At 41.6% G+C, this 26,213-nt stretch overlaps 1 protein-coding gene across 4 annotated transcripts in view; it reads left to right on the top strand.

Annotated features, from left to right (window-relative positions):
• Positions 1–11,679, top strand: part of LRBA (LPS responsive beige-like anchor protein) — a 559,255-nt gene extending 547,576 nt beyond the window's left edge. For all 4 annotated transcript variants that reach the window (XM_073341330.1, XM_073341331.1, XM_073341329.1 and 1 more), the window contains 2 exons: positions 3,588–3,739; positions 8,386–11,679. In XM_073341330.1, the coding sequence (XP_073197431.1) occupies positions 3,588–3,739; positions 8,386–8,476 (243 nt within the window). In that variant the 3' untranslated portion in view covers positions 8,477–11,679. The remainder of the gene's footprint in view (positions 1–3,587; positions 3,740–8,385) is intronic.
• The last annotated feature ends 14,534 nt before the right edge of the window (positions 11,680–26,213 follow it).

The following is a 26,213-nucleotide window of genomic DNA, read 5'->3' as shown; positions in this document are numbered from 1 at the left end:
AAGATTAATGGCTTTAATTTGCCTTGTAATATAGCATTTCTCCAGTAAAAAGCCTCAAGTATAAAACACAAGTGAACCATGACCATAAGGTTAATGGATTTTCATCAGCTGAATTTTATAAGTGTAACAAATAATTATTTGTCATGCCTTCATTGCAATTTCAGAATACCCTCAGGAGATTGCCATTTGTGGAATGAAAAAAATTGATATTGATTTTACTTCTAATGAATAATCTTTTTAATAATTTTATTTGGTTTGCTAGAGCTCATGATGAGCTATCTTGGTATATGCAATTTTCTCTTCTACAGATTTTATTATCTTACCTCATTCTTCTCTCTGTCCCTAGCTTATTGCCTTGTTGCACCCTGGTTATATTGTGTGTAATTTAGATTCTAAGCTCCTTGGGGCAGCAAACATGCCTTCTTCCTGGTTTGGGAGGTGCGTCACACATCTTTGTGTTCAGAGGGAAATAAGAAATGACAAAAATAATAATTGATGGTTGGAACATTTATACCATTCAGAACAAGTTTCAATTCAGAATGTTTGAGCATTTAATTATGCCATATTTATATATGGCTTGGAAATGATTTACCGTGCCCACTACCTTTTTTAAGCATTGGGTACATTTGTCACAATCCTAGTTCAAAATACAGTTGCCTGGAATGGGTTGATCACCATTTCCTTCATAGCTTGTAAATACAAAATGTTATTGATTATCTTTAATTTAAAAAAAAAAAGCATTAGTCCTGAAACTATTTTGTTAAATAAAATGTTAAACAAAAGGGTTTGTCCCATAATAACAAGATGTCATCATAATAAACACTCAAAACTAAGGTTATGAAAAGTTAGTTATTTGATAAGAACCCTAACTCAGTGCTGCTGCACTTCCTGTAATTTGTAGAGTATTTTTAGCATCATCATAACAGTAATAAGGCACAAAAATGGAAAATATACGGTTAACTAATTATTACTATGAAGACCATAATATTTTAGTTCCTACACTGTCAGTGTTCAACATAACTACTTTAATATTGCATTAATGGTGTATTTAGTATTTTAATTTTAATTCCTCCTGTTTTTGTGAGCAGGTGCTGCATATGTTAAAAATTCTGCAAATTATGAGCACCGCAGAAACATAGATTATAGTGTACAATACTTGTGATTGCCACAAGATCTTAAAGGGACCATAGCATAAAGCTTTCTGTGTAATAGTTTTTGAAAACTTCCATGTGTGTGAAGACCTCACCCATAGTTTTCTGTGTTGAAAACTGTGGATGAAATCTTTAAGTGCAAAAGAAACTATTTTGGTTTTCAAAACTGTTTATGAAGAAAATGTTCTAAGATATTGTGATGGGATTGTAGAACTAAACAATAAAGTTGTATTATGGATGGTTGCTGTAGCTTTTTGGTCCCAGGATATTAGAGACACAAGATGGGTGAGGTAATATCTTTTATTGGACCAACTTCTGTTGGTGAAAGAGATAAGCTCTCGAGATTACACAGACTTGAAGGAGAGCTCTGTGTAAACTGGAAAGCTTGTCTCGTTCACCAACAGAAGTTTTTCAAATAAAAGATATTGCCTCACCCACCTTGAGTTTCTAATATTATGCATACACATTTTAAAATAGTTAGGACTTCATTATTATAAGCAAAGCTTCCCTGTAAGAAAGGTTGCCTAATATTTTTCATTATAAGACTGTGTTTTCATTTACTTATAACTTTTGCCTCACTTTAACCCTTTGGCTGGCATTTCCAATGCTGGGTGTCAGCTTCAGGCTGATTTTTTTTTTTTTAAAGTTGCATTTAAAATGATTCAGCTGTCTGAAAAAACAGGTTTTGGGGGAAATGTATTGTTTTGACCACGTTAAATTCTTACAGCTGTTTTGTTGAAAAACTTTAGTATCTCTATGCTTTGGATCAGAAACTCTAAATTTGGCAAAGATGTCATTCTAGTATCAGGGATGTGCTTTTTGTTGTCTTTGTGAAAATCTCCCCAAATTTGGTGAATTTTGGAAGACTCTGAAAAATCTCAGGTCATACATGTATGATGGAGACTTCTTAGGCTTGTCAGAGCTTGGCAGCTCAATTTTGCAGGAGCTTGTTGGAGAACAGTAGGAGCCAGGAAACAGAGAGGAAGAGGGGAAGAAGCCAGGAGGTGTGGGGATGAAGGGAGGGAAGTAGGAGCCAGGGTGGGGGGGATGGATAGTAGATGGGGGTGAAGGTTGAGGCATGAGTCAGAGTGATGGGGAGGAGTGAATAGGAGCAGAGGGGGATGGGAGCCCCAATGGAGAATTGGACAGAAGGGTTTATAAGTACTGGAATATACTACCTTTCAGAAACTGGAATAGAAGCCAGGGTTTCAGCCAGGAAGCTGTGAGGAAAATAACTGTGGAACTCATTAGAAAAGTGTTTCTCATATCCTTCTGGCTGGGCCCAATAGAAGATAACAGCCTGCTATTGGAGGAGGAGGAGAAGCAGCAGCTTAACTAGAATGCAGAGGGGTGAGAGCAGGGAGGGGGAAAGCAGAGGGGAAGGTGCAGCAGTTAGTGGTAAAGATCTGTGCTTTAGGTCCAAAGGTCCCAAACTTGCTGATGGTCTACCAGTGTGGGGGTCACTATGGAGCCACGTGATACAATCACTGTTTTTTTCATTTTGCTTCTTAAAAAAGGTAGGAAATTATAATAACCCATCTTTCCCCCATATTAAAGAACATTAAGGCTGCCAAGTCAACACTCAAGTTTAGGAAATGCCACAATTAAAGTTGCCCGTGCACAAACAGCCTTCATTCTGTAAATTCCTAGTGTTTAAATGCTTCATTTTGCAACTTAAATGTTCTTTTAATGTAGTTTTTATATGTAATATCAATACTCTGTTATGTAAATATGAGTTTGGGATGGCCTATTTCTCACAAGTAGTGAAAGTATGAGTAAATTCCCCAGTTCATCCCAAATGGGGGTCAACCTTTAGAGCACACTATCATTTATTCTGTGTCTGACACATTAGCTAAACATACCTTTTTAGAAGTATTAAAAGAGTATTAAAAATTTTCTTTTCATTCATACTGTTTTTTGTATCACTCCACCTATAAGGCCAGGCAACTTAGTTCTATGTGTCCAACAGTGCAGGGCTCAGGGGGAAAGAAAAACAAAAGCCGATAAACAGACCTCCAAATATGGCCTATATAAAAAAAATGAGGGCAACTATCTGAGGTTAAAGCTGTTTGGGTGAATATGAGGTGCAAGTACTGCAGCCTCCTGTGTTTGATTAGAAAATCAAATCTCCTGAGTTGCCCTCATACTTGATTTTTGGTGTGTGGAATAGTTGATAGATGAAATAAACTTAGGCCACTTGACCATCATTTCTATTGTAATTCTTGTAAAGAAACTGGTATATTCTGTAGATTTCAATGTTTACCCTACATTTAAGTTGTAATTGACTTCTTTGCTTCTCAAAAGCTATATCTACTGATACGAAGTGTCTTCAGAGATAAAGCTGCGATGGTGCAGATGGGGTGTTCTGGAGGTGAGAGGGGGAATAAAAGCAATGCAAGTTGTTTTAACAGAAATATTAATGTAATATCCCTTTAGGCAATCCAGCTGAGCCGTGATGGACAGTATCTCCTTACGGGCGGAGACAATGGGGTCATCATAGTATGGCAAGTGTGTGACCTCAAGCAACTTTTTGCTTACCCCGGCTGTGACGCTGGAATCCGTTCCATGGCCCTGTCATATGACCAAAGGTGAGATTACAGTTGGAGGTCAGAAGTATTTCATAGAATGTACTATTATAAAGAAACTACAAAAGGAACGTCATTATGGGAAAACCATTTGTTTTCCTTTCAATATTGTATTTACTTTGATCACAGGTGCCAGTGATAATATGGAGAATTCTGTGCACTGTTTTAGTATTGAAAGGTTATGGTTTAGGTCTGATAATCTTTTTCAGAGTTGCAGCTCTTGGTGGGTAAATTAACACTCATTCCGGGAAATCTGACTCTGACGAACTTTTAATATGTACTGTTTTTTCTTTCCTCAGAGGAAAAAAATATTCCTAACTATAGGTCTTCAAAGCCATTAACAAAAAGAAAGTAGACACTCACTCAGATTCCCATCAATCTTTTACATTTTGTTTTCTCTTACAAAGGATAAAACAGTAAACATATTTACTACTGCCTATATTACACCTACCAACTCCACTATGGTTAAAGGTCTTTATTCATTTTTGGCACATAGCTCTCTCCGGTTTATAACTTGGGTGTTTATAGTTGTATCCAGCTTGTCTTTAGCTCACAGACTACTACCTAGACTTTTGTTTATCCCTGATAACATTACAAAAGCATCTAAGTCACTAAATCTTATCAAAAGTCATTTCGGATCCTAGGCACTTTTAAAATGGGACTCTGCCCTGACTACACCTAAAACACAGGTTGACCTAGGTACATTGCAACAGGCTATGAAAAATTTCACACCCTGTGTAACATAGTTAGGTTGACCCAGCCTCCACTGTAGATGAAGGTAGGTTGATGGAAGCATTCTTTCATTGATCTAGCTACCATTTCTCAAGGGGCTGGATTTACTACAGTAACAGGAAAAACCCCTTCTGTCTCTGTGTCAATAGTACAGCAGTGTAGCTATAACACGTGTAGTGTAGACATACCCTCAGGCCCTAAGTCACTTGGTCACCTTTGACTATTTTGACTCCTATATATAATTGTATTTGTCATTAATAATCTTTGGAGCAGGAACTCTCTCCTACTATGTGCCTAACACAGTAGGGCCAGATCCTGGCTCAGCCCTCTAGGTGCTACCCTAATAATAATAATAAATAAATTATTAACAATAAGGGGCCAAATTCTCTGCTGATGTAAATGCCTCTACTCCATTATTGTCAATAGAGTTTTACACATTTTCACCAGCAGAGAATTAGAAAATTTGTGCTCATCCAACACTCAGCCAAATTAGGGCAAAATATCTTCGGCTTGTCTGGGATGTTGGAGATTAAAGAAAGAGACGACTGTTAAACTGAGCGTTCATGAAATGAGGCAGGTCCTCTTAGTCTCCCACTGGGACAAACAAAATTTTTCTAAACAAATGAGCATCCAAGTGGGGAATAAAGAAATTAGACTAAGTGTTTTTAGCTGTTACACAAAATTGGACTGAAATCTCAAGCGTGCCAAAGACAGGCAGAGGCCGGCCATATCCTGTAGCTAGTCAACCATTCACTAGGAACCTCACAAACCAAAGGTAAAGCTCAATTTTAAATCTTGATTAAACAGGAAGTAGAGTCTTTTATAGTAATGGTAATCATTAAAAATGAAATATGAAATCCTTCAATGCCTTTAAGAATCAGACAGCTTATAGAATTGCCTAAATATGGATGCAAGAGCGAAAATTTAGGCATCCTCTTTGTGTTTTTAGATAGATAGATAGATTCCTGTCATATGTTCATTATGTCGATCTTAACACAATCCACATTTCAAAATGTTACATCGAATACTCTTTAAAACAAAAACAGTGACGACTATGGATTTTAATCAAGATTTTAACCCACTACTTCTTACCAATTTGAAACCCTGCCCATCTCAACTTCTGCAAACCTTCAGTCTCCTTGAATCATGTCCTCTTCATCCTTGTACATTTTCTCATAAGCAATCACTCTGGAAAATGACAGCTTTCTAGATATTAAAATGACTGGTACCGTCATTTTTCGCTGGAGCCAAATTCTACCTTTGAGGCCCTACTCGCATGGCTTTCTGATGTACCTGTTGGATCACTTCGGTATATGATGAAATAGTGTGTTAATAACTATAATTAGAGCTGATCACAATTTTTAACAACAGTCTTTCATCAAAAATGCAGTTTAATCACAATTGAAACGTAGGATGGACGTGTTGATTTTGATGAAGATTTTAAACAGGAAAAGGTTGAAATATCTCATTTCTTTAGTGTCATTGTGATTCATTTTGTTTTGACTTTTATATTATAATCAAATTTAGTTTTAGTATTATATATTTGATTTAATATTATGTATACATTTATAGTATATTTAATATAATGTAAACATCTAAATGAAATTAATTGAAACACCACTATCAAAATGTTTTGACACAGACAAAATGTTTTGACTGTCTCAAATTAGAAATTTTGGCTTTTCATAACAAATCAGAACAATTTTTTTCCTACAAAATGCAAGAATTTCTCATTGAACAGAGAGTCTGGTTTCCAACCAGCTCTAAGAGTAATGTCACAAAATGAGACAATAAACATGACTGTCATAACAACTCCTGATACATTACAAGCCAAGATGTCACTTCAGCAGCCATGATTGCTCTCAAATCTCAAGTGGGATCATAGCTGTTCAAATAGAGCTAAAATGTCTCCAACAGTCAGCTCCCTCACAGTAAAGATGTGGAAATACAGAATATCTCTGTGGTGGATGGCATGAATAATACTCCTACTTAGTGCTAAATACCAAATACCAGCACTCTGGTTGTTTACATGCCCATGAAATGAAGCTGCACATATGTATAAACAATAGAGATGTTGCAATTCTGTATGCACATCTGGTTCTTTGATGAAGATCCTGTGCTAAATCCCTCTTGAACTCGGGAAGGAAGAATTGAAATCTGCACATCCGGGATCCCCTCCATTTTGCTATTTCATTAGCACTCTCACCAGCAGAGTTAAAGCCATTATGAAAACAAAATCAGAAGTGGTCTGTGTGTGGTGACCCTGGTTTTATACAAGGTTAATTGTTCTTGTTATCTAAGTCTTGAGCCCCTTTTGGTGCCCAGATGTGCCAGGACAATTTCTTTGAGCTTGATCCCCCTCTGATCCATAATTCTATGTGTTAGACCAGTAGCAAAACAACTTGCCCTACAATTTCAAATGTGCCCACTAATCTGAGTCCCTCAGTTATTAGGGTCCCAAAATTAGAGCCTATGGGACTTGATTTTCACTGGTGCTAAGCACCTGCAGCTCCAGTTGTCTCCTGCTGGAGTTGAGTGTTAAGCACCTTTGGAAATGAGACCATAAGTGTTAGAATTGTACACCCCTACATTAAAAATTTAGACCTTAATTATTCTTTTCCCCCATATTACTTCAATCTGGAAAGGAAGGTAAGTAATACATTCTTCAAAATGGTATTAGTCACTCTTTCCCTGAAGTCTGATTCAGTTCAGATCAGATACAGTAGAGTAAAATCATATAGGAAATAAAATGCTTTAAATACACTGCATGATTGCTGTGGAAATTTTAAGACCTAATCCAAAGCCCGTTGAAGTCAATGGGAGTCTTTCCATTAACTTCAATAGGAATCGCATCAGGTTCTTAATGTTTGAGTGGGTGGCATTCTTTGGCAATATCTATGCTACGAGCTAGGGATATGAGCTCTAGCTCGTGCAGACGTATGCTAACTCTCATGGAGCTACTGCACTAAAAACAGTAGCGTAGCAGAAGTAGCACAGGCAGTGGGGAGTGGTGGCAGTCAGCGGTGTATTATCACCTAGGGCGACAAATTTGCAGGGGCAGCAAATTTATAAGAGCAGCCAGAGGCGCCAACTTCCCTTAGCGCTGGGGAGTGCTTGTGGGCCCCCAGCCCGACCCCAACTCCACCCCTTTCCCGCCCCCATTCCCACCCCTTCCCTAAAGTCCCCGCCCCAACTCACCCCCTCCCTGCCCCTGTTGGTCCCCTTCCCCAAATCCCTGCCTCCTCCCCTGAGCATGTGGCATTCCCTCCTCCCTCCCAGCCGTGCGAAGCTGTTTTGCACACAAGCGCTGGCAGGGAGCGGGGAAAAGCAGGACCCAGCGGCACGCTCAGGGGAGGAGGCGGAGTCAGAGCGGAGGTGAGCTGGGGCGGGGCAGGGAGCTGCCAGTGGGTGCTCTGTACCCACCAATTTTTCTCCATGGGTGCTCCAGCCCCAGAGCACCCACAGAGTCAGCATCTATGGATGCCGCGATTCTACCAATCATAGCGTGTATTGAAACCACCAATGACGGCACGAATTTATAAAATAACTAAAAACAAGTTCATATGGGGGCGGCAATTATTTCAGGGCCTAGGGGCGGCAGAATCATTAATCAGCCACTGGTGGCAGGGGCTAGCCAGCCCAAGTGCAAACCCATGGATTGATGCTCAGGGCAGCTAACCCATGTCACTGTTCTCTGCTGCCCATGCTAGCACAGCTACGTCACATGCTCGTTTGATGAGAGCTAGTGCGAGTATGTCTACATGAGCTGGGAAGCACAAATGTAGACGTATCCTTAGACATTTGATTTACAGAGGTGGTGCTAGATCTGGTGGAAGAAGTCTGTCCAAGAAAGGTAAGTCAGCTGTGTTTGAATGTAAAGTGGCTAACCTTTTAACTGAATTTTGTGCTTTTCATAGGTGTATAATGACTGGCATGGCTTCTGGGAGCATAGTGCTTTTCTACAATGATTTCAACCGATGGCATCATGAATATCAAACCAGATACTGATGTTGCAGCAGACGAGAACTAGCACTGACATGGGCAGCTGCTGTCAGAATGAAACTGAACATAGGAAGCCTCTATTCAGTATCATGCCGCAGCATTGTTCTGTATAAATAGCTGTATTACATCTGAATGTAACTTAAATTTGCTCGAAGAAGCAAACTATTTTTTAAACTTAATTGCTATTTTTGTAGACCTTGCATGATTTTTTGGGGGCAAAGGGCAAAGAAGCAGAAAAATGGCTGCTGCGTTCTGTAGTTAAAAATCTATATTTTTAGTCATTTTGAGAAGTCTATTTTGATTCATGTATGGAAAGAAACTTAAGATAAAGATGGTTAAATCTCTTATTCTAGCTATATTATGAAGAAATACATTTCCCATCTAAAGCTTTATCTATAACCTTGAGGAATATATGATTTTAACAAATTGAAAGTGGGTTATAATACTGGGGATTTTAATTTGTGCTACACTTTGTCTTGATGTACTTTTCCAAATGATTGTACTTCTTCAGCACTGAAGTTTCTGGGAATCAATAATGATATTTAAATTATGATAAATGTAATTTTAAACATGACAAGGAATTGTTTCCATCAATATTACTATTCAAGCATGTTTCTAGACCTAGACAATTAATTCTTTTTTTAGTTATATGTTTTTGTTGTGCAGTTAAGAGGGAGAAATCATCAACAGAGTCTGTGTTACATCAAATGTGAATCCTACTAGTTTTTACCTGATATCTTCTTCAGAGCACACCAAAATGTGCATTGTTCCTCAAAATCAAAACTTCAACTTGGGGAGTTTGGACACGTCCTCAAACTAGCAACCTACACAATATTTCTTTTTAATTTTTAACCGAAGCACACTTCTGCTGCTTGATTATGAAAGCACTAAGAGGCAGGCATTCAAATGTTCACAGCCTCTACATCTTTGCAGAAGCTCTAGACTTGCAAACTTCTTTCCCATTTTTTAGTTTTTTTCTTCAGAGGACTAACCACCATAGTTATATAGCAGATACCATATCTTGTGCTGTGTATGGCAACAAAACTGTTCAGTTTCTGCTATCACCAAATCCAATCCAATCTTGTCCAATCATGTTAATAAATTATCTCCTCCCTTAGGAAATGAAAAATAATTTATACTAAGGAACAATAAGTTATTTTGGTGTTGCATAATTCTACTTTTCTACAAAATTGCTGTGCAGAATTCTGTGAAAATATTTGTGAAAAGAACTGTATTGTTTTGTAAGTCTGTATTGCATAAATAATTGTTTGTATGTTGTGATCTACATGAGTTAAAACTTACATTCCATATCTGTATCAATTTATCTAGCTGCCTACTGGAGCAGTTCCCATTTTTCTCTTTAAGCAAAGATTTGAATGAGAAAACTCAGTTTGAGTGAAGAAATTAAATAAAATGGCATTTGTAATTGAGACCTTCAATGCAGTGCATTGGGCTGCTGTGTTTTCCATATGTACATACAAAAGAGAAAACAGCCACCATCACCCAATGCATTTGCAAATACAAAGCAAACACAGGGTTTTGAGACAATAATGGCCTGATTTTCCATTGTGTTATACCATTTTTATGCTGGTACAGTATATCTATATTGATGTCAGTGGAGTTACACACTAAGGTGTAACAGAATGGAAAATCTGGTTAATGAAATGTGGTAGTCATTATCTCCACCTGATGAAGTGCGGAACAGTCACCCACTAATAAAATGCCTTGAATTGAGAATGAGGTTGTATAAAAATAATGTACTTTACAAACTTTTGCTATTTGCAAAATTCATATCTCTTTATAAATAGATTTTAAGCAGACATAGATATGAACTTGAAGTTTTTCTAAGGAGGAATATTCTCTGTATATGTTCGTAATGAATATATAAGTGCTGTGTAATAAGTTGGTTACTAATGTCTGCAGTGAGGGTCTGATGAATCTCCATCATCTATCATATTATCCAGGTGCAAAATACAGAATTTAAAACTTTCTACTTTAGTTTTCTTAGTTAATTTAGAACTGAATTCAGTAACACTAAAAATTACTCACTGAAATAATAAAAAGAACAAGGAGTACTTGTGGCACCTTAGAGACTAACAAATTTATTTGAGCATAAGCTTTCATGGGCAAAAACCCACTTCATCGGATGCATACAGTGGAAAATACAGTAGGAAGATATAGATATACACAGAGAACATGAAAAAATGGGTGTTGCCATACATACTCTAACGAGAGTGATCAATTAAGGTGAGCTATTATCAGCAGGAGAAAAAAACCTTTTGTAGTGATGATCAGGATGGCCCATTACCAACAGTTGACAAGAAGGTATGGCTCTTAAACTATTTCATGGGCACTTGAAATGGTAGAGATTTCAGCCTTTATTTTAAAATGGTTGGTGGGTTTCAGCATAGGCAATAGGCATTGGTGCAGTAGGAGCCCTTACATTGGGATACCATGCTGGGATTCTGTCCCAACACCTAAGCTATCTCAGACAACACTGTCAGACCTGTAGCTGCTAGGGCCTTGTTGGTCAGGAGAGTCCTTCCCCAACTGGAACATTCATATGATATTTATTGCTCATGTTCCAGTGCTCTTTGGGGTGGAGTCCAAGCTGCTGCATGTACACTGGGTGGTCTGTGGTGGTAACATGGAGCCTCCTGGGGAATCAGGATGTCTCCCTTTATTACAGCCCTGCTTTGAGCACAAGCTTTGAGGTTTGTCACACCCCACCTATGTAAGAAGAAATCTCCACCCACTGTTCTCCTAACTGCTTCCACAGACACACTTTAATTCTAGATCTGCAGTGTTGTAGCTGTGTTACATCAGTTCTAGACACCTTCCCTGTTGCCTCTGGTGGGCTTGAACATCCTTTCTGCCAGCTGGCAGAGGAGGCTGTGTCAAAGTTGTGGGGGTACCAGACTACATATTTAATTCTCAGGCACTGTATTGTGTGGCCAAATCAAATGCTTTCACTTGGGGGTGGGGGCTAGGGGAGAAAGTTTTATGCTTGGTTGAATTAATCCTGCTTAACACAGGTTGTTGTTAACACACACTTCTTTAACCTCCAGTATGATATTGTGTGCAAACAGAGAGTTAAATTCCCAAATACTATTTATCCATTAGTGTAACCAATGCAAAGTCTGTGCTAGCCCTCTTGATTAGACACAATTTAGTAAACTGGTGCCAGAGATTAAATTACAATTAAACAATTTTGAGCTGTATTATTTTTTTTTCCAGAACGCTGCTGAGGGAGAAGGGAGCTGCTACAAGGTGGAAAGTGAGTTTCCATTTTTGCCAAGAGGTCAACTTTTAAATTCAGAAAGGTCAAGCATGGTTCACAGACTCTCTCAAACTCTGGTAATTTCATATTAACATATTTTCTCATAGAAATGGATGTGATCTCTGACTTACCCCAATCAATGTCTTATATGAACTTTTGATGAAAGTAAGGCCAGTAACACTGAGAATGATTAGAAATAAGTTAGAGATTTCAGTTTATTGTAGATTACTCATCTTCAGCGGCTTCATATCAGTTATGTTTCTTATAAGCCCATGGCCTGAATGTTACAGTATGTGAGTAGCCATTATGTTTTTATAAGGAATGCTGAAATCTGAGAACTGCAGCAGTGTACTCTATTCAAAGGTAAATGAACGTAATGTCAATCTGAGAGCCTTTCCTGAGCAGTCAGCAACTATTACATTATATAATTAAAAGAACCCCTCTGTCTACAAATTGTGCATTCAGCTAGTCTATGGAAAATATGTTTGTATTACAGTTATCCTGTCCCGCATCCCTGGCATTCCTCCAGTTTGTCTGCCTCACCGACCCGTAGTGCTCTGTCTTAACCTAAGATTGCAGTCTCTTTGGGGAAGGGACTTTTATTAAATCTGCATAGCACCCAGCACAATAGATCCCTAACCTGCTTGGGGCCCATCAGTGCTATTGTAATAAATAAATAAAAATGTTAAGAACCAGTGATTTTTATGTTCCACTAAAAGCAGCTATGGCTTACTTTGAAAAGGGAACTTGAAGTTGTCTTAGTAGCATGGAAATCCTTAGAGCTCTTCTCAATAGGAAATTGGTATGATTGTTGAGTTCCACATTCTAATTCTAAAAGTGTTCAGGTTGGTATTTTATTTGGAAACATTCTGGAGATTCCTTCCTGCTGTGGGGTGTAGTGTTCTCAGCGCAGCTCAAGCTGAGGGTTTCCAGCAAACAAACAAAGAGAGGCTGCTCCATTTCTTCTACATCCGTGCACAAAGCGGGCTATTTTTCCAAGCACCAGCTCGTGTCAGCAGACTGGTAATCAATTTTTCTTTCTTTTAGCAGAAAAAGTAAATTGAGTTATTCCAAAACCAGGTGTACAGAAAGGAACATAGTTCATTGTGATTTTGGCTGGGACATACCTCCTATCAATTTCTGTATTTAGACATATTGTTTTAGAATGAGATAGAAATGGTGAATATCCAGATGGAGCAAACAAGCAACTCACAAGCCAAGTAAGCCAAAAAACAAGCCCAATTTCTGTGTTTTTTTTCCACAGGTTTGGCATGTTGGAAATCTTGTAAGTCCTGAACTGAATACCCTCATCAATTCCTGTGTAGTAATGGTGTTAGTATGGAATGCCAAATAGTTTATTTTTGGGTGGACCTAATTTAGTATGTACTTGGGAAACTGATATAGTTGAAGGTCCAAATCATTGTTTGTTTATATGTCAAAATCTACGACTGATCTGTAAAAGCCCTGGATCAAAAACTATAGGAGATTGTTCTTGATTTTTGTTTATGTTGATTGAAATTTAACTGCACGTGGCCTAAGGCTCTGTAATTTAAGAAGTACAGCTACTCCTGTGGGAAAAGCAAGGGGTAGAATATACGAAATTGAAAAGCTGGTCCAAAAAGAACAAATGCTCTCTTGTAAGCAGTTTATTTTTAGATGAGACTTATTAGTATAAATGTGTGTAAATTTTAGAGAGAGATTTTAATGACACTAATAAGCCTTATAATAAATATACATTTATGGGGGAAATTTAGTAATAAATTTTTTTTGTAAAAGGAGTTTATCCAGATACCAGCATGTACTTAGCGTTCTCCACAAGAATTGATGCCCATGGACTACAAAGAAGTTTTTACATCTTATAAAATGTGCAGCATATGAAAATACAGGTTTAATTGATGATAGCATTCCAGGTAGCACAGCAGATTAAAAACTTTCCAACATGGTTTTCTCTGGCAGTAATACAGCATTGCACAGGAATATAAAAAGAACAGATGCTTTTGGGATCTGGTTGTTTTCTGTTATTTTCTGTCTGCCTAAGGGAACAAGTTTTAGGTTAGGTTATTTACCATTTTCTTCTGGATTTTCTGTTTTCCCTCTTCTCCCCATTAGGAATGTGTGTGCTGTTTATCCTGGGCACAGTTCTGCAAGGTGCTGAGCTTTCTGGTCTCATCCAGCAAAACAGTTAACAGACTACTCAAGTGTTTAAAGTTGAGCATGTGCTTAAGTGCTTGGCTAGGTCAGGGCAGTAGGCTCAGTGCCTTGCAGGGTTGAGTGCCGTGAGGGCATAGTTCACTTCAAGACCAACTTTTCCAAGTTGAATTAGACTTGCACACCCCACCTATTGTGAAACATACCTTCTGGGGTTTCAGAGTAACAGCCGTGTTAGTCTGTATTCGCAAAAAGAAAAGGAGTACTTGTGGCACCTTAGAGACTAACCAATTTATTTGAGCATAAGCTTTCGTGAGCTACAGCTCACTTCATCGGATGCATACTGTGGAAACTGCAGAAGACATTATATACACAGAGACCATTTGTTATGCAAAAGGTGCGAGAGGAAGAAAATTAAGGCTTTATTCAGCAAAGTTCTGATCACATCCTGCAGATCACATGCAGCCTATGAGAGCAGAAGTCTGAAGGCGAAGTAGTAGTTCTGATTGCTAAAGGGATAGGGCTATGTGAAAAACAGTCTGTGACCTTTCTAAATGGTGTGTAAACCAGTGTGCTTACTCTTTTCTCGTTCATAATACCAACTAAAACTCTTGAAAAGAAAGGGGGAATTATTTGCATTGGTCTGCTTTTTCTGAAGATAATATCTTACAGGATTCTCACTCCTTTGTCTCAAGTAAAACTCCCCATGTTCCAACAGATTTTTTAATTAAGAATAGAAACAATTGTGGGTAGAAGCACCACCCTACCGCACTGGTCATTGCATGCCACCTTGGTTCTTAAAGCCCCCTTGGCATTGGGCTGCGTAAATGTCTTTAAAAGCTATATCTTTTGGGGGTGAATGAGAGTGACATTATCACCCTACTCTGTATAAAGGACTGCATCCCCACAATTGCTTCCATTCCTTCTGTACCACCACAAAGAACAAATGGAACTCACTTTCATGTCTTCAGGCTACACCTTCCATAGTTTAGCTTATTATTTTCTTGTAAATAGTGTAGAGAGTTAGAAGAGATCTTAGCATACATAACCTGGCTGTGTCCCAAAGGCCTTTGAACCCTCACTTGGATCATATTAGGGCCCAAACCTTGTAAGGGTTTCAAGAGATGCACCTCCTGCCTGTCAATCATATCAAAGATAGATGCCCCTGTCAAAGCCTTCTGTTTCTGGGCAAGACCCATGCTGTGAGCCTGTGTTACTCCTGAGGGAATTCCACACCAAAAATTTTGAAATTATGTGCACGCTATTTTAAAATTGTGCAAATTGTATCTGTCAATAAATAAATGTGGCTCCAGCATGGCAGTGGGGAGCACAGGCCACTGGCTGCAATGAGGTGGAAGATCACCCTGAAGCACCCACCTCCCCCAGTACAGGATGTTCGCAGTGAGGCTGCACCTGACCCTGACACAGTGCAAGGGCTGGGCCAGGCCTGCCCCAGAAATACCTCGGGGCCCTGCTCCTCTGTGCCAGGTGCACCAGGGGTGGGTGGGCAGGCTCAGCCCAGCAGGATCCAAGTGTAGAGGGGTTTAGAGTGGGGGGATCCAGAGGTTTCTGTGTGGGGCAATCTGGGTGCGGGTGGCTCTGTGGGAAGATCTGGATGCACAGGGACTTGTTGGGAGGTTCCCGGTGCAGGGGCAATGAGACTTTGCAGGGGATCCAGGTGAAGGTGGTTGGGGGGGTTGGGTTTGGGGAGATGGGGCTTGGTGGGGGGGTCTGGGTGCAGCTGCTTGGGGATAAGTGGGCTCTGGGTGTGGAGGTTTGATGGGCCTGCTTAATGTGGGAGCCCCAGCTGCTGCCAAGGTGATGCCACATGCTGGGCTCCCGCTCTCCCTCCTTCCACCTGCAATTCCCCTATCCCCTTTTCTTTTCCATCCCTCTCCCCTCACTCCCGCATTCCACCCCCTTCCTTCCCCACTGCCTCTTCCCTCACTCCCCTTCCCTCATTCCCCCCCCTTACCCAGTCCCACTGGTGGCACTCACTGTGGCACAGAAAACAGGACGGCTCCCAGCACACAGAAGGGGAGCACGACTGGCACTAGGACCCATCTGTATTTCCCTCTCTAACCTTCCCTTAACTGCATTCATGCCCAGGGAAACTCATCTCTGTACCTTAGAGGTAAAGAAGGTGCTCTGTTTTTTACCTGCATGAAAACAAGCCCTTTAGAAAATCCAGTATGTTGTTTGTAGCACATGGGGAGATATGCCAGGAAGAACCTACTACAAAGCAAACTCTCTTACAGGATTAGGAAATGCGTAGAACAATGTTACATTTTAGCTAGGAAATCACTACCTCCTGGTTTAAAGACTCATCCTATGAGAACCTCTGAAGTTTCAGCAGTATGCCTAAGCCCTGGTCTACCCTAGGACTTTAGGTCGAATTTAGCAGCGTTAAATCGATGTAAACCTGCACCCGTCCACACAATGAAGCCCTTTATTTCGACTTAAAGGGCTCTTAAAATCGATTTCCTTACTCCACCCCGACAAGTGGATTAGCGCTTAAATCGGCCTTGCCGGCTCAAATTTGGGGTACTGTGGACACAATTCGACAGTATTGGCCTCCGGGAGCTATCCAAGTGTGCTCCATTGTGACCGCTCTGGACAGCACTCTCAACTCAGATGCACTGGCCAGGTAGACAGGAAAAGAACCGCAAACTTTTGAATCTCATTTCCTGTTTGGCCAGCCTGGCAATCTGCAGGTGACCATGCAGAGCTCATCAGCAGAGGTGACCGTGATGGAGTCCCAGAATCGCAAAAGAGCTCCAGCATGGACTGAACGGGAGGTACGGGATCTGATCGCTGTATGGGGAGAGGAATCCGTGCCATCAGAACTCTGTTCCAGTTTTCGAAATGCCAAAACCTTTGTGAAAATCTCCCAGGGCATGAAGGACAGAGGCCATAACAGGGACCTGAAGCAGTGCCGCATGAAACTTAATGAGCCTACCAGAAAACCAGAGAGGCAAATGGCCGCTCCGGGTCAGAGCCCCAAACATGCTGCTTCTATGATGAGCTGCATGCCATTTTAGGAGGTTCAGCCACCACTACCCCAGCCGTGTTGTTTGACTCCTTCAATGGAGATGGAGGCAACATGGAAGCAGGTTTTGGGGATGAAGAAGATGATGATTATGATGAAGTTGTAGATAGCTCACAGCAAGCAAGCGGAGAAACCGCTTTTCCCGACAGCCAGGAACTGTTTCTCACCCTGGACCTGGAGCCAGTACCCCCCGAACCTACCCAAAGCTGCCTCCTGGACCTGGCAGGCGGAGAAGGAACCTCTGATGAGTGTACCTTTTAAAATACTATACATGGTTTAAAAGCAAGCATGTGAAAGGATTACTTTGCCCTGGCATTCGCGGCTCTCCTGGATGTACTCCCAAAGCCTTTGCAAAAGGTTTCTGGGGAGGGCAGCCTTATTGCATCCTTCATGGTAGGACACTTTACCACTCCAGGCCAGTAACACGTACTTGGGAATCATTGTACAACAAAGCAGTGCAGTGTATGTTTGCTGGCGTTCAAACAACATCCGTTCTTTATCTCTGTGTGTTATCCTCAGGAGAGTGAGGTATCATTCATGGTCACCTGGTTGAAATAGGGTGCTTTTCTTCAGGGGACACTCAGAGGAGCCCATTCCTGCTGGGCTGTTTGCCTGTGGCTGAACAGAAATGTTCCCCGCTGTTAGCCACGGGGAGTGGGGAGGGTTGAGAGGTTAGTCACACGGTGGGGGGAGGCAAAATGCGACCTTGTAACGAAAGCACATGTGCTATGTATGTAATGTTAACAGCAAGGTTTACCCTGAAAGACTGTAGCCACTGTTTTATAAAATGTGTCTTTTTAAATACCACTGTCCCTTTTTTTTTCTCCACCAGCTGCATGTGTTTCAATGATCACAGGATCTTCTCCTTCCCAGAGACTAGTGAAGATTAGAAAGAAAAAAAAACGCACTCGAGATGAAATGTTCTCCAAGCTCATGCTGTCCTCCCACACTGACAGAGCACAGACGAATGCGTGGAGGCAAATAATGTCAGGGTGCAGGAAAGCATAAAATGACCGGGAGGAGAGGTGGCGGGCTGAAGAGAGGGCTGAAGCTCAAACGTGGCGGCAGCGTGATGACAGGAGGCAGGATTCAATGCTGAGGCTGCTGGAGGACCAAACCAGTATGCTCCAGTGTATGGTTGAGCTGCAGCAAAGGCAGCTGGAGCACAGACTGCCACTACAGCCCCTGTGTAACCAACCGCCCTCCTCCCCAAGTTCCATAGCCTCCACACCCAGACGCCCAAGAACGCGGTGGGGGGGGGGCCCACCGGCCAACCAGCCACTCCGCCACAGAGGATTGCCCAAAAAAAAGGTGGCTGACATTGAATAAATTTTAAAGTTGTAAACTTTTAAAGTGCTGTGTGGCATTTTCCTTCCTTCCTCCACCACCCCTCCTGGGCTACCTTGGTAGTCATCCCCCTATTTGTGTGATGAATGAATAAAGAATGCATGAATGTGAAGCAACAATGACTTTATTGCCTCTGCAAGCGGTGATCGAAGGGAGGAGAGGAGGGTGGTTAGCTTACAGAGAAGTAGAGTGAACCAAGGGGCGGGGGGTTTCATCAAGGAGAAACAAAGAGAACTTTCACACCATAGCCTGCCCAGTCATGAAACTGGTTTTCAAAGTTTTTCTGATGAGTACCGCGCCCCCCTGTGCTCTTCTAACCGCCCTGGTGTCTGGCTGCGCGTAACCAGCAGCCAGGCGATTTGCCTCAACCTCCCACCCCACCATAAACGTCTCCCCCTTACTCTCACAGATATTGTGGAGCACACAGCAAGCAGTAACAACAGTGGGAATATTGGTTTCGCTGAGGTCTAAGCGAGACAGTAAACTGCGCCAGCGCGCCTTTAAACATCCAAATGCACATTCTACCACCATTCTGCACTTGCTCAGCCTGTAGTTGAACAGCTCCTGACTACTGTCCAGGCTGCCAGGCTTCATGAGCCATGGCATTAAGGGGTAGGCTGGGTCCCCAAGGATAACTATAGGCATTTCAATTTTCTGGTCTGGGAATAAAGTCCCTTCCTGCAGCTTTTGAAACAGACCAGAGTTCCTGAAGATGCAAGCGTCATGTACCTTTCCCGGCCATCCCACGTTGATGTTGATGAAATGTCCCTTGTGATCCACCAGAGCTTGCAGCACTATTGAAAAGTACCCCTTGCGGTTTATGTACTCGGCGGCTTGGTGCTCCGGTGCCAAGATAGGGATATGGGTTCCGTCTATGGCCCCACCACAGTTAGGGAATCCCATTGCAGCAAAGCCATCCACTATGACCTGCACATTTCCCAGGGTCACTACCCTTGATATCAGCAGATCTTTGATTGCGTGGGCTACTTGCATCACAGCAGTCCCAACAGTAGATTTGCCCACTCCAAATTGATTCCCAACTGACCGGTAGCTGTCTGGTGTTGCAAGCTTCCACAGGGCTATCACCACTCGCTTCTCAACTGTGAGGGCTGCTCTCATCTTGGTATTCATGCGCTTCAGGGCAGGGGAAAGCAAGTCACAAAGTTCCATGAAAGTGCCCTTACGCATGCGAAAGTTTCGCAGCCACTGGGAATCGTCCCAGAGCTGCAACACTATGCGGTCCCACCAGTCTGTGCTTGTTTCCCGAGCCCAGAATCGGCATTCCACAGCATGAACCTGCCCCATTAGCATCATGATGCATGCATTGGCAGGGCCCATGCTTTCAGAGAAATCTGTGTCCATGTCCTGATCACTCACGTGACCGTGCTGATGTTGCCTCCTCGCCCGGTATCGCTTTGCCATGTTCTGGTGCTGCATATACTGCTGGATAATGCGTGTGGTGTTTAATGTGCTCCTAATTGCCAAAGTGAGCTGAGCGGCCTCCATGCTTGCCTTGGTGTGGCGTCCGCACAGAAAAAAGGCGCGGAACGATTGTTTGCCGTTGCTCTGACGGAGGGAGGGGCGACTGACGACACGGCTTACAGGGTTGGCTTCAGGGAGCTAAAATCAACAAAGGGGGTGGCTTTACATCAAGGAGTATTTCAGGTAGGACTTCACGGAGGGTTCCAATAAGAAATGGTGCACCTAAGTTATTGTTCTTATTGGAACAAGGAGGTTAGTCTGGCCTCTGATTGATACGTGGCTAGATTTATCTCGCTGCACCTTCTCTGTGAGTGACTGCAGTGTGACCTAGAGGAATGAGTCCCCCAGATGTGGGGGGGGGGAAGCAAATGAGTACAAAACAAATCTGGTCTATTTCTTGTTTTGATCCACTCCATCTATCTTTTACATCTTTGGCTGGCAGCAGACAGTGCAGGACTGCATGCCATCCACATCACATGGCTGCCCGGCAGAAGATGATGCAATAGGACTGCTAGCAATCCGTATCGCCTGCCTGCTCACCATAAGACAGTTCAATAGGACTGACTGCAGGACTGAAGAGAATGACCTGGTCAAGTCACTCCAAATTTAGTCCCTGTGCCCATGTCTGCCCAGGCGCTCCTGGCCGACGTGGCCAGGAGCACCTCGGACATGACGATGACGGCTACCAGTCGTATTGCACCATCTGCTGCCACAAGGCAATGGGTTCCTGCTACTGTGTAGCAATGCAGTACCGCATCTGCCAGCACCCTGGAGACATAGGGTGATGGTTACCTGAGAGGGCTCCATGCTTGCCGTGGTATGGCATCTGCACAGGTAACTCAGCAAAAAAGGCGCAAAATGATTGTCTGCCCTTGCTTTCACGGAGGGAGGGAGGGAGGGAGTGCAACGCTCTGGAAGTCTACTCTAGCCTCGGTACTGTGGAAGCACTCCACCGAGTTAATGCACTTAATGCACTTAAGAGCATTTTCTGTGGGGACACACACACTTGAATATATAAAACCGATTTCTAAAAAAACGACTTCTATAAATTTGACCTAATTCCGTAGTGTAGACATACCATAAGGCAGGTTCCCCTGGTGGAGATATGAAAGTAGCATCTTGAAGTTTGGTGCATGCTTTCACCAAACATTACTCATTGAATTTATTATTGTGCTCCATTTAGCCTAGTTTGGGAGAGTGGTGCTGCTATTCATATTTGGCTAAGAACTCCTCATCCACCATCCTCCTAGTGGGGCACTGCTTGCTAATCTCCCACAAGTATGATGCACAGAGGTCCTCGAAGAAGAGAGGTTACTTACTAGCAACCGTTGTTCTTTGAGAGTTGCCTCTATGCATTTACACTGCTGCCCACCTTTCCCTCTTCCATATATCAAGCTCTGCGGCTGCAGAGATGGACTGCTCCTGCTCTTTCCCTCGGACACAACTTTTCAAGGCAGATCCACAGCTTGATGCCAGGGCGCCATATTCCACAATTGTGACTACCCAACAGTTACTGGCAAGTCACCTCTCATTAGTACCTCAATAGGTAGAGCAATGAACATGTAAATATAACCACAATCACAAGAGGTTTTTTCTGAACTCTGAAAGAAGGAGGGTGTGTGTGTGAATGAGTGAGAATCCTAGAAGAGCTCAGAGATAGAGAATTTCAGGAAAGCAAATCCTCTTCTCTGAAGGTACAATCTGTGCAGGAATTTTACTTCTGAAGAGTACCCTGCTTGAAGGATGTTGCAAAATAAAATGAGCAACTAACTGAAACCATAACTGCCTCAGAGCAAAGCCAACAAAAATGTTTTTTGTGTGGTTTTATTTGAATATAAGTGTGTGGTAAAACCTCCCAGGTCTGAACAGGTGAGTAGCACCTAAAATTTCCACATTTCTGGACATATAAAAAAAAATTGCCAGGTGGTTGAAGAAGCTTGTGCATCCCTGTTGAAAACCACTTCTGCAGAACTGGAAGTAAGATTCCTTTCTAGAGGCAAAATCAAAGCCACAGTGCTTTGTAAATGCATGGAGCAAGAACTGTGTGGCTGCCTTCCTTAGGTCTATAATGGAAGCATCCCTGAGACATGCATCTTATGAAGCGCTCAGGGCACCAAAGCACCAAGAGGTGCTAAACAGAAGGTCTGGGGCGCAGAGTCCAAGGTAACCAAAGCCTGGACAGTGCTGCCCCTTTGGTGCTCCTCAGCAGTCATGTGCCAAAGAGCCACATGGTTACCAAAATAATAAAAGACTGGCTCTAACAGGCAGGGGCCAGCAAAAAAGATGCAAAGTGGAACCAGATGATAGAGCACAGATTCTGTAGAGAAGGTTTTCACTCACAATAGCCAAGAAGGACCTGATGGGAAGGTTTCAAGGGTGGTGATTAAGTTCTGGTGCAGCATGTGACCACAAAGCAGGGGGCCTACTGCTGCCCTTAATACTCCAAACTCCTTTAGAGTTAGGCAGGCAGAACCCCTCCTCCCCCCATCTTATAGTCAAGAGCACAGACCCTGTGCAGCTGGGACCTTTGGAGAGAGGTCTTCCTCTTTCAGCTTCTCCATGTCACAAACAATGACTTCCCCCATCATTCTTATGTAACACAAGCCAGCAAGGCTCTTGTTCTATTGGCTTTCCTATTTGTTTTATGTCAGCGCATAGGAGTAGCTAATGTCTGCTGATTAACAGAAGGGAACAGAGTTTTCTCACTCTGATATAAACAAGTGGTTGGTTTGTCTAAATTCTGAGACAGTTTTTTTTCTCCCCCCTTTAAGTATTTGCACTGTGGACAGCACTCAGTCAGGCCCCAAACATGACCTGTATTCACATTGAAAGGAGCACAAGTAGAAAAAAATGTCTGATGCAATTTGCTCATCTCACTTCTTCTACAATGAGTTTGTATTAACTTCAGAACTCTGCAACTGTTTTGAGTTCCCAGAGGTCAAGAGAAGTAAATTCCAAGGCTATATGTAAGCTCAGTTTATTCTCCAAAGCACCACAGTAAAATCACAATTAGTCTTTGATAGCAACTTAGTACAGAGAAGAAGTTTCCCCCAGTGCTACCTCTCTAATGATTTTAATGAATGTATTATTTTATAATTAATTCAGAAATGTCTGGGAGCTTCACAATGGCCTCACCATGAGGATACACTTTAGTCACCAAACAATGTAGAACACTTGCTGTAGAATGTTCTGCAAATATGTCAGCTTGGCTTTTATCTCTAGAAACAGCATAATCATGCTAGCTGCTGAGTTTCCTCCAATCTCAAGTGTACATCCAGTGAATAGCATGAAACCAACAGGGGCTGACAGCAGTCGCTGCCTTGTATCATCTGAATCTAAATGAGGAACAGGAATAAAAAAATTGGTAAGTTAATTTTCTAATGCATAATTTATAACACTAGGGAAGGTGCAAAGGGATAAGCTGTTCTAAACATCTGTTAATTTTGAATACCTAACTTCAGCAATTGGTCTTTCCCATTTTCTGTTCATCAGTAGTTCAGTGAAATGGAAAAGTGTATATCTACATTTAAGATAGTCAAAGTGTTTTTACTAGGCTATTGAAATACTTACTAGATACTGATAGGCATGAGTCAATGGTGACTGGTAGATAAATCATCTTGTATCTTAATGCTATATTAACAGTAACTAATTTAATTCATATTAAAGAATGGGAGCCAGATCCTCAGCAAGTGTAAATCATTGTGGTTTCAACTGGAGGTAGAGTAATAATGACTTACAAGAGCTGAGAATTTGGCTATGACTGTTTAGCTTTGGAGGGGGAGAGATATTACATCTAGAAATGAGTGCTTTTGTCCCCAGATAGGTACTTATAGGATATATATGCACCTGTTCAAGTTCGAAGGATGAAGCATTGTAGTCCATAGAGCTAGCTAGTTTTAGCATTTATTTTATTCAGCAATAATGTAAGGAACCTACAGACCTGTATCCTGTGAGGTATTCATTTCAGCAGTTAGCATAAGGCTTGAGGCTTATCGACTTTGGCACAGATAAATGGCCAACCGTCAGCCCTAAGTTTTGGAGAACTGAAAATAGTGTGTATAAGGGAGATTTCTGTGCATAATGACACCAGCCAACTGCAGGAACACGAGCTAACACCAGCTTTTGGTTAGAACACTCTCAGATGTCTAAGCACAAGAGTACCATGGCAACTAATTGACCTATATGATAATAGGTTGAAATCATTAATATATTAACCTATAGAAGGAGGACACCCCCATCTTAGTAGGAGGAGGAAATTCAAATAAGAAACCCCTACTGAATATGCACTAGGCATATATATATATATAAGCAAAATATAAAAGTTGTATCCCAGCCTGTGTGAAGGAGGAGAGAGGGAGGTAGCCCTTGGGCGGTGCCAGAATGCTGGTCACTAGTGATGAGGAAGATAATAGCTAATATTTCAGGTTGTTCCGCAAGTGATGAGTATATTGATTTTCAAATGTACATTTTGTATTATTTCTGTCTATCAGTCACAAACACTCTAGCCCAGTAAGATAAACTATTGTAAATATAGTTCCCGTAGTGTGAGCGTTGCAACTATGCACATCAGGGTTCCCAACTCCACAATAATTTTAAAATATTGGGCCTGATCTTGGGACAAGAACCTGTTACACCTGAGTGACAACTGGGAATTCTTAAGTACTCTAATCTATAGATCAGGCTACAGAAGAATTAGCATTCCTATTCAAGTACCATTTAAAAGCAGGCAAATAACTATCCGTTCTAACAACCACCCACAGTTGATAAATTAGGAAATGTAATTCCTAATTTATCAACAGGCATCTGCTGATAAATGCAATACCTTTTTTAGAGGACAAATCAGTATGTAGGCCAGGTTTGTTCTATAGGAGAGAGATGGTACAGGCCTGAAGAATAGTTCTGTGTAAGCTTGAAAACTTCTCTCTCTCACCAACAGCAGCTGGTCCAAAAAAGATATTACCTCAGCCACCTTGTCTCTCTCATATCCTGCGACCAATACAGCATGCACGTTTGTTCTATGAAATTTTATACTTTTTCCTGCCACTGATATTGTTTTCCTCTATGATTTCATTGTAGAAATAAGTGTTTAGGGGGAGAGTTTGCCTCAGAGCTATGCTTTCTCATGGTATGTTTGTCTTTCAATTTTCCTCATTCCCTTCTGATTTTTGGTGTTTCCATTTGCATCCTTTAGGAACATCATCTCTTTATTGCCCTTGCCAACACTTCAAAAGCTACCAGTTTTAACCTGGCACCAGCTGTTAGTCTCAATCCTCACTACAACCACCATCTTCAAAACAGATTATTTTCTTCTCTTGTCGTTGTCTCTCTTTCCAACTACTTTCATGCTTCCTCTTTCCATCAGTCTCTCTCAGGACTCTGTCCTTGGCAATACCATTTAGTTGCATGGCTGCCACTACAATGATGACAGACCAATTTACCTTTCCATATGCCTCCCTGACATTGGTTTCTGGATGTTTCACTAACCACTCAAGCTCAACCATCACTATTGCTGATAAGGGGTAAAAACCATAATGTCATTTTTTATGAAGACAACTTCTGCTACTTCAATACTGTTGCTACCTTCAGAACCCACCTGTGACCTAAAATAATCAGCTAGGTCCTTACCACTTTTCAACTTCTTTGGGTCTCCCTGCACTCCTTGATTGCTACTCCAACTGTCTAGCCCTTTATTGGTTCTTCCTCTTTCCCTCCTTCACTCTGCACAATCACCCAATTCATTCACTTTGTCCTACTCATCTGTCACTTTCAGCATACTGCCCCCTATGCTAGAGACACCCTACATTGCATTATAGCCAGCTCATCTAAAAATCACACTTCTTCCTCTAGGCCTTACCTAAGACATGTTAAATGTAAAATTTACAAGATGTATACTAAACATCACTGTCTTCATGGTGTTTGACTAGTTTCTGAGGCTGAGATGTTATCTTAGTATACTTTTTGTGTAATACAATGGTGTGGATGGGGTCAAACTGTGTTCGTAGCAGTACTTTAATCTAGGTCTTTTTTTAAAATGAGGGTATAACACAGAGTCCAGGCGAAGCCAACTTATCCCAGTAACAAAACTGACTCCAAAACCAAGTTTAACAGAACTACGTTTTAATGAACTATAGACACGGTCTTAGCGTTTGCTCTACATCTTAACCAGCCAACACTTTTTCTGAGACCAAATTACACCAGTCCTTTCCAGCAATAGGCTGTGTCCTAAACTCAAGTTATCTTTGAAAACGGAGGACTGGATAGGTGATGGGCTCCAAAAGAAACCAGCACATCTTGAGTCAATTGTTCTTTTATGAATGGTTTGAGTTGTTCTCTCGTTAGCTCAGAATAAGTGTCTCAAGAGGGACAGTTGTTCCTTACTGATCCGCTCAGCCTTGTCCGGAAATTGAGTTCTCACAGGAATAAATGACTCAATAGTC

The sequence above is a fragment of the Lepidochelys kempii genome, chromosome 4, assembly GCF_965140265.1.
Source record: "Lepidochelys kempii isolate rLepKem1 chromosome 4, rLepKem1.hap2, whole genome shotgun sequence".
Classification (NCBI taxonomy): Eukaryota; Metazoa; Chordata; order Testudines; family Cheloniidae; genus Lepidochelys; species Lepidochelys kempii.
The sequence above is the reverse complement of the archived record's forward strand: the minus strand, read 5'-3'. Positions and strand labels throughout refer to the sequence as shown.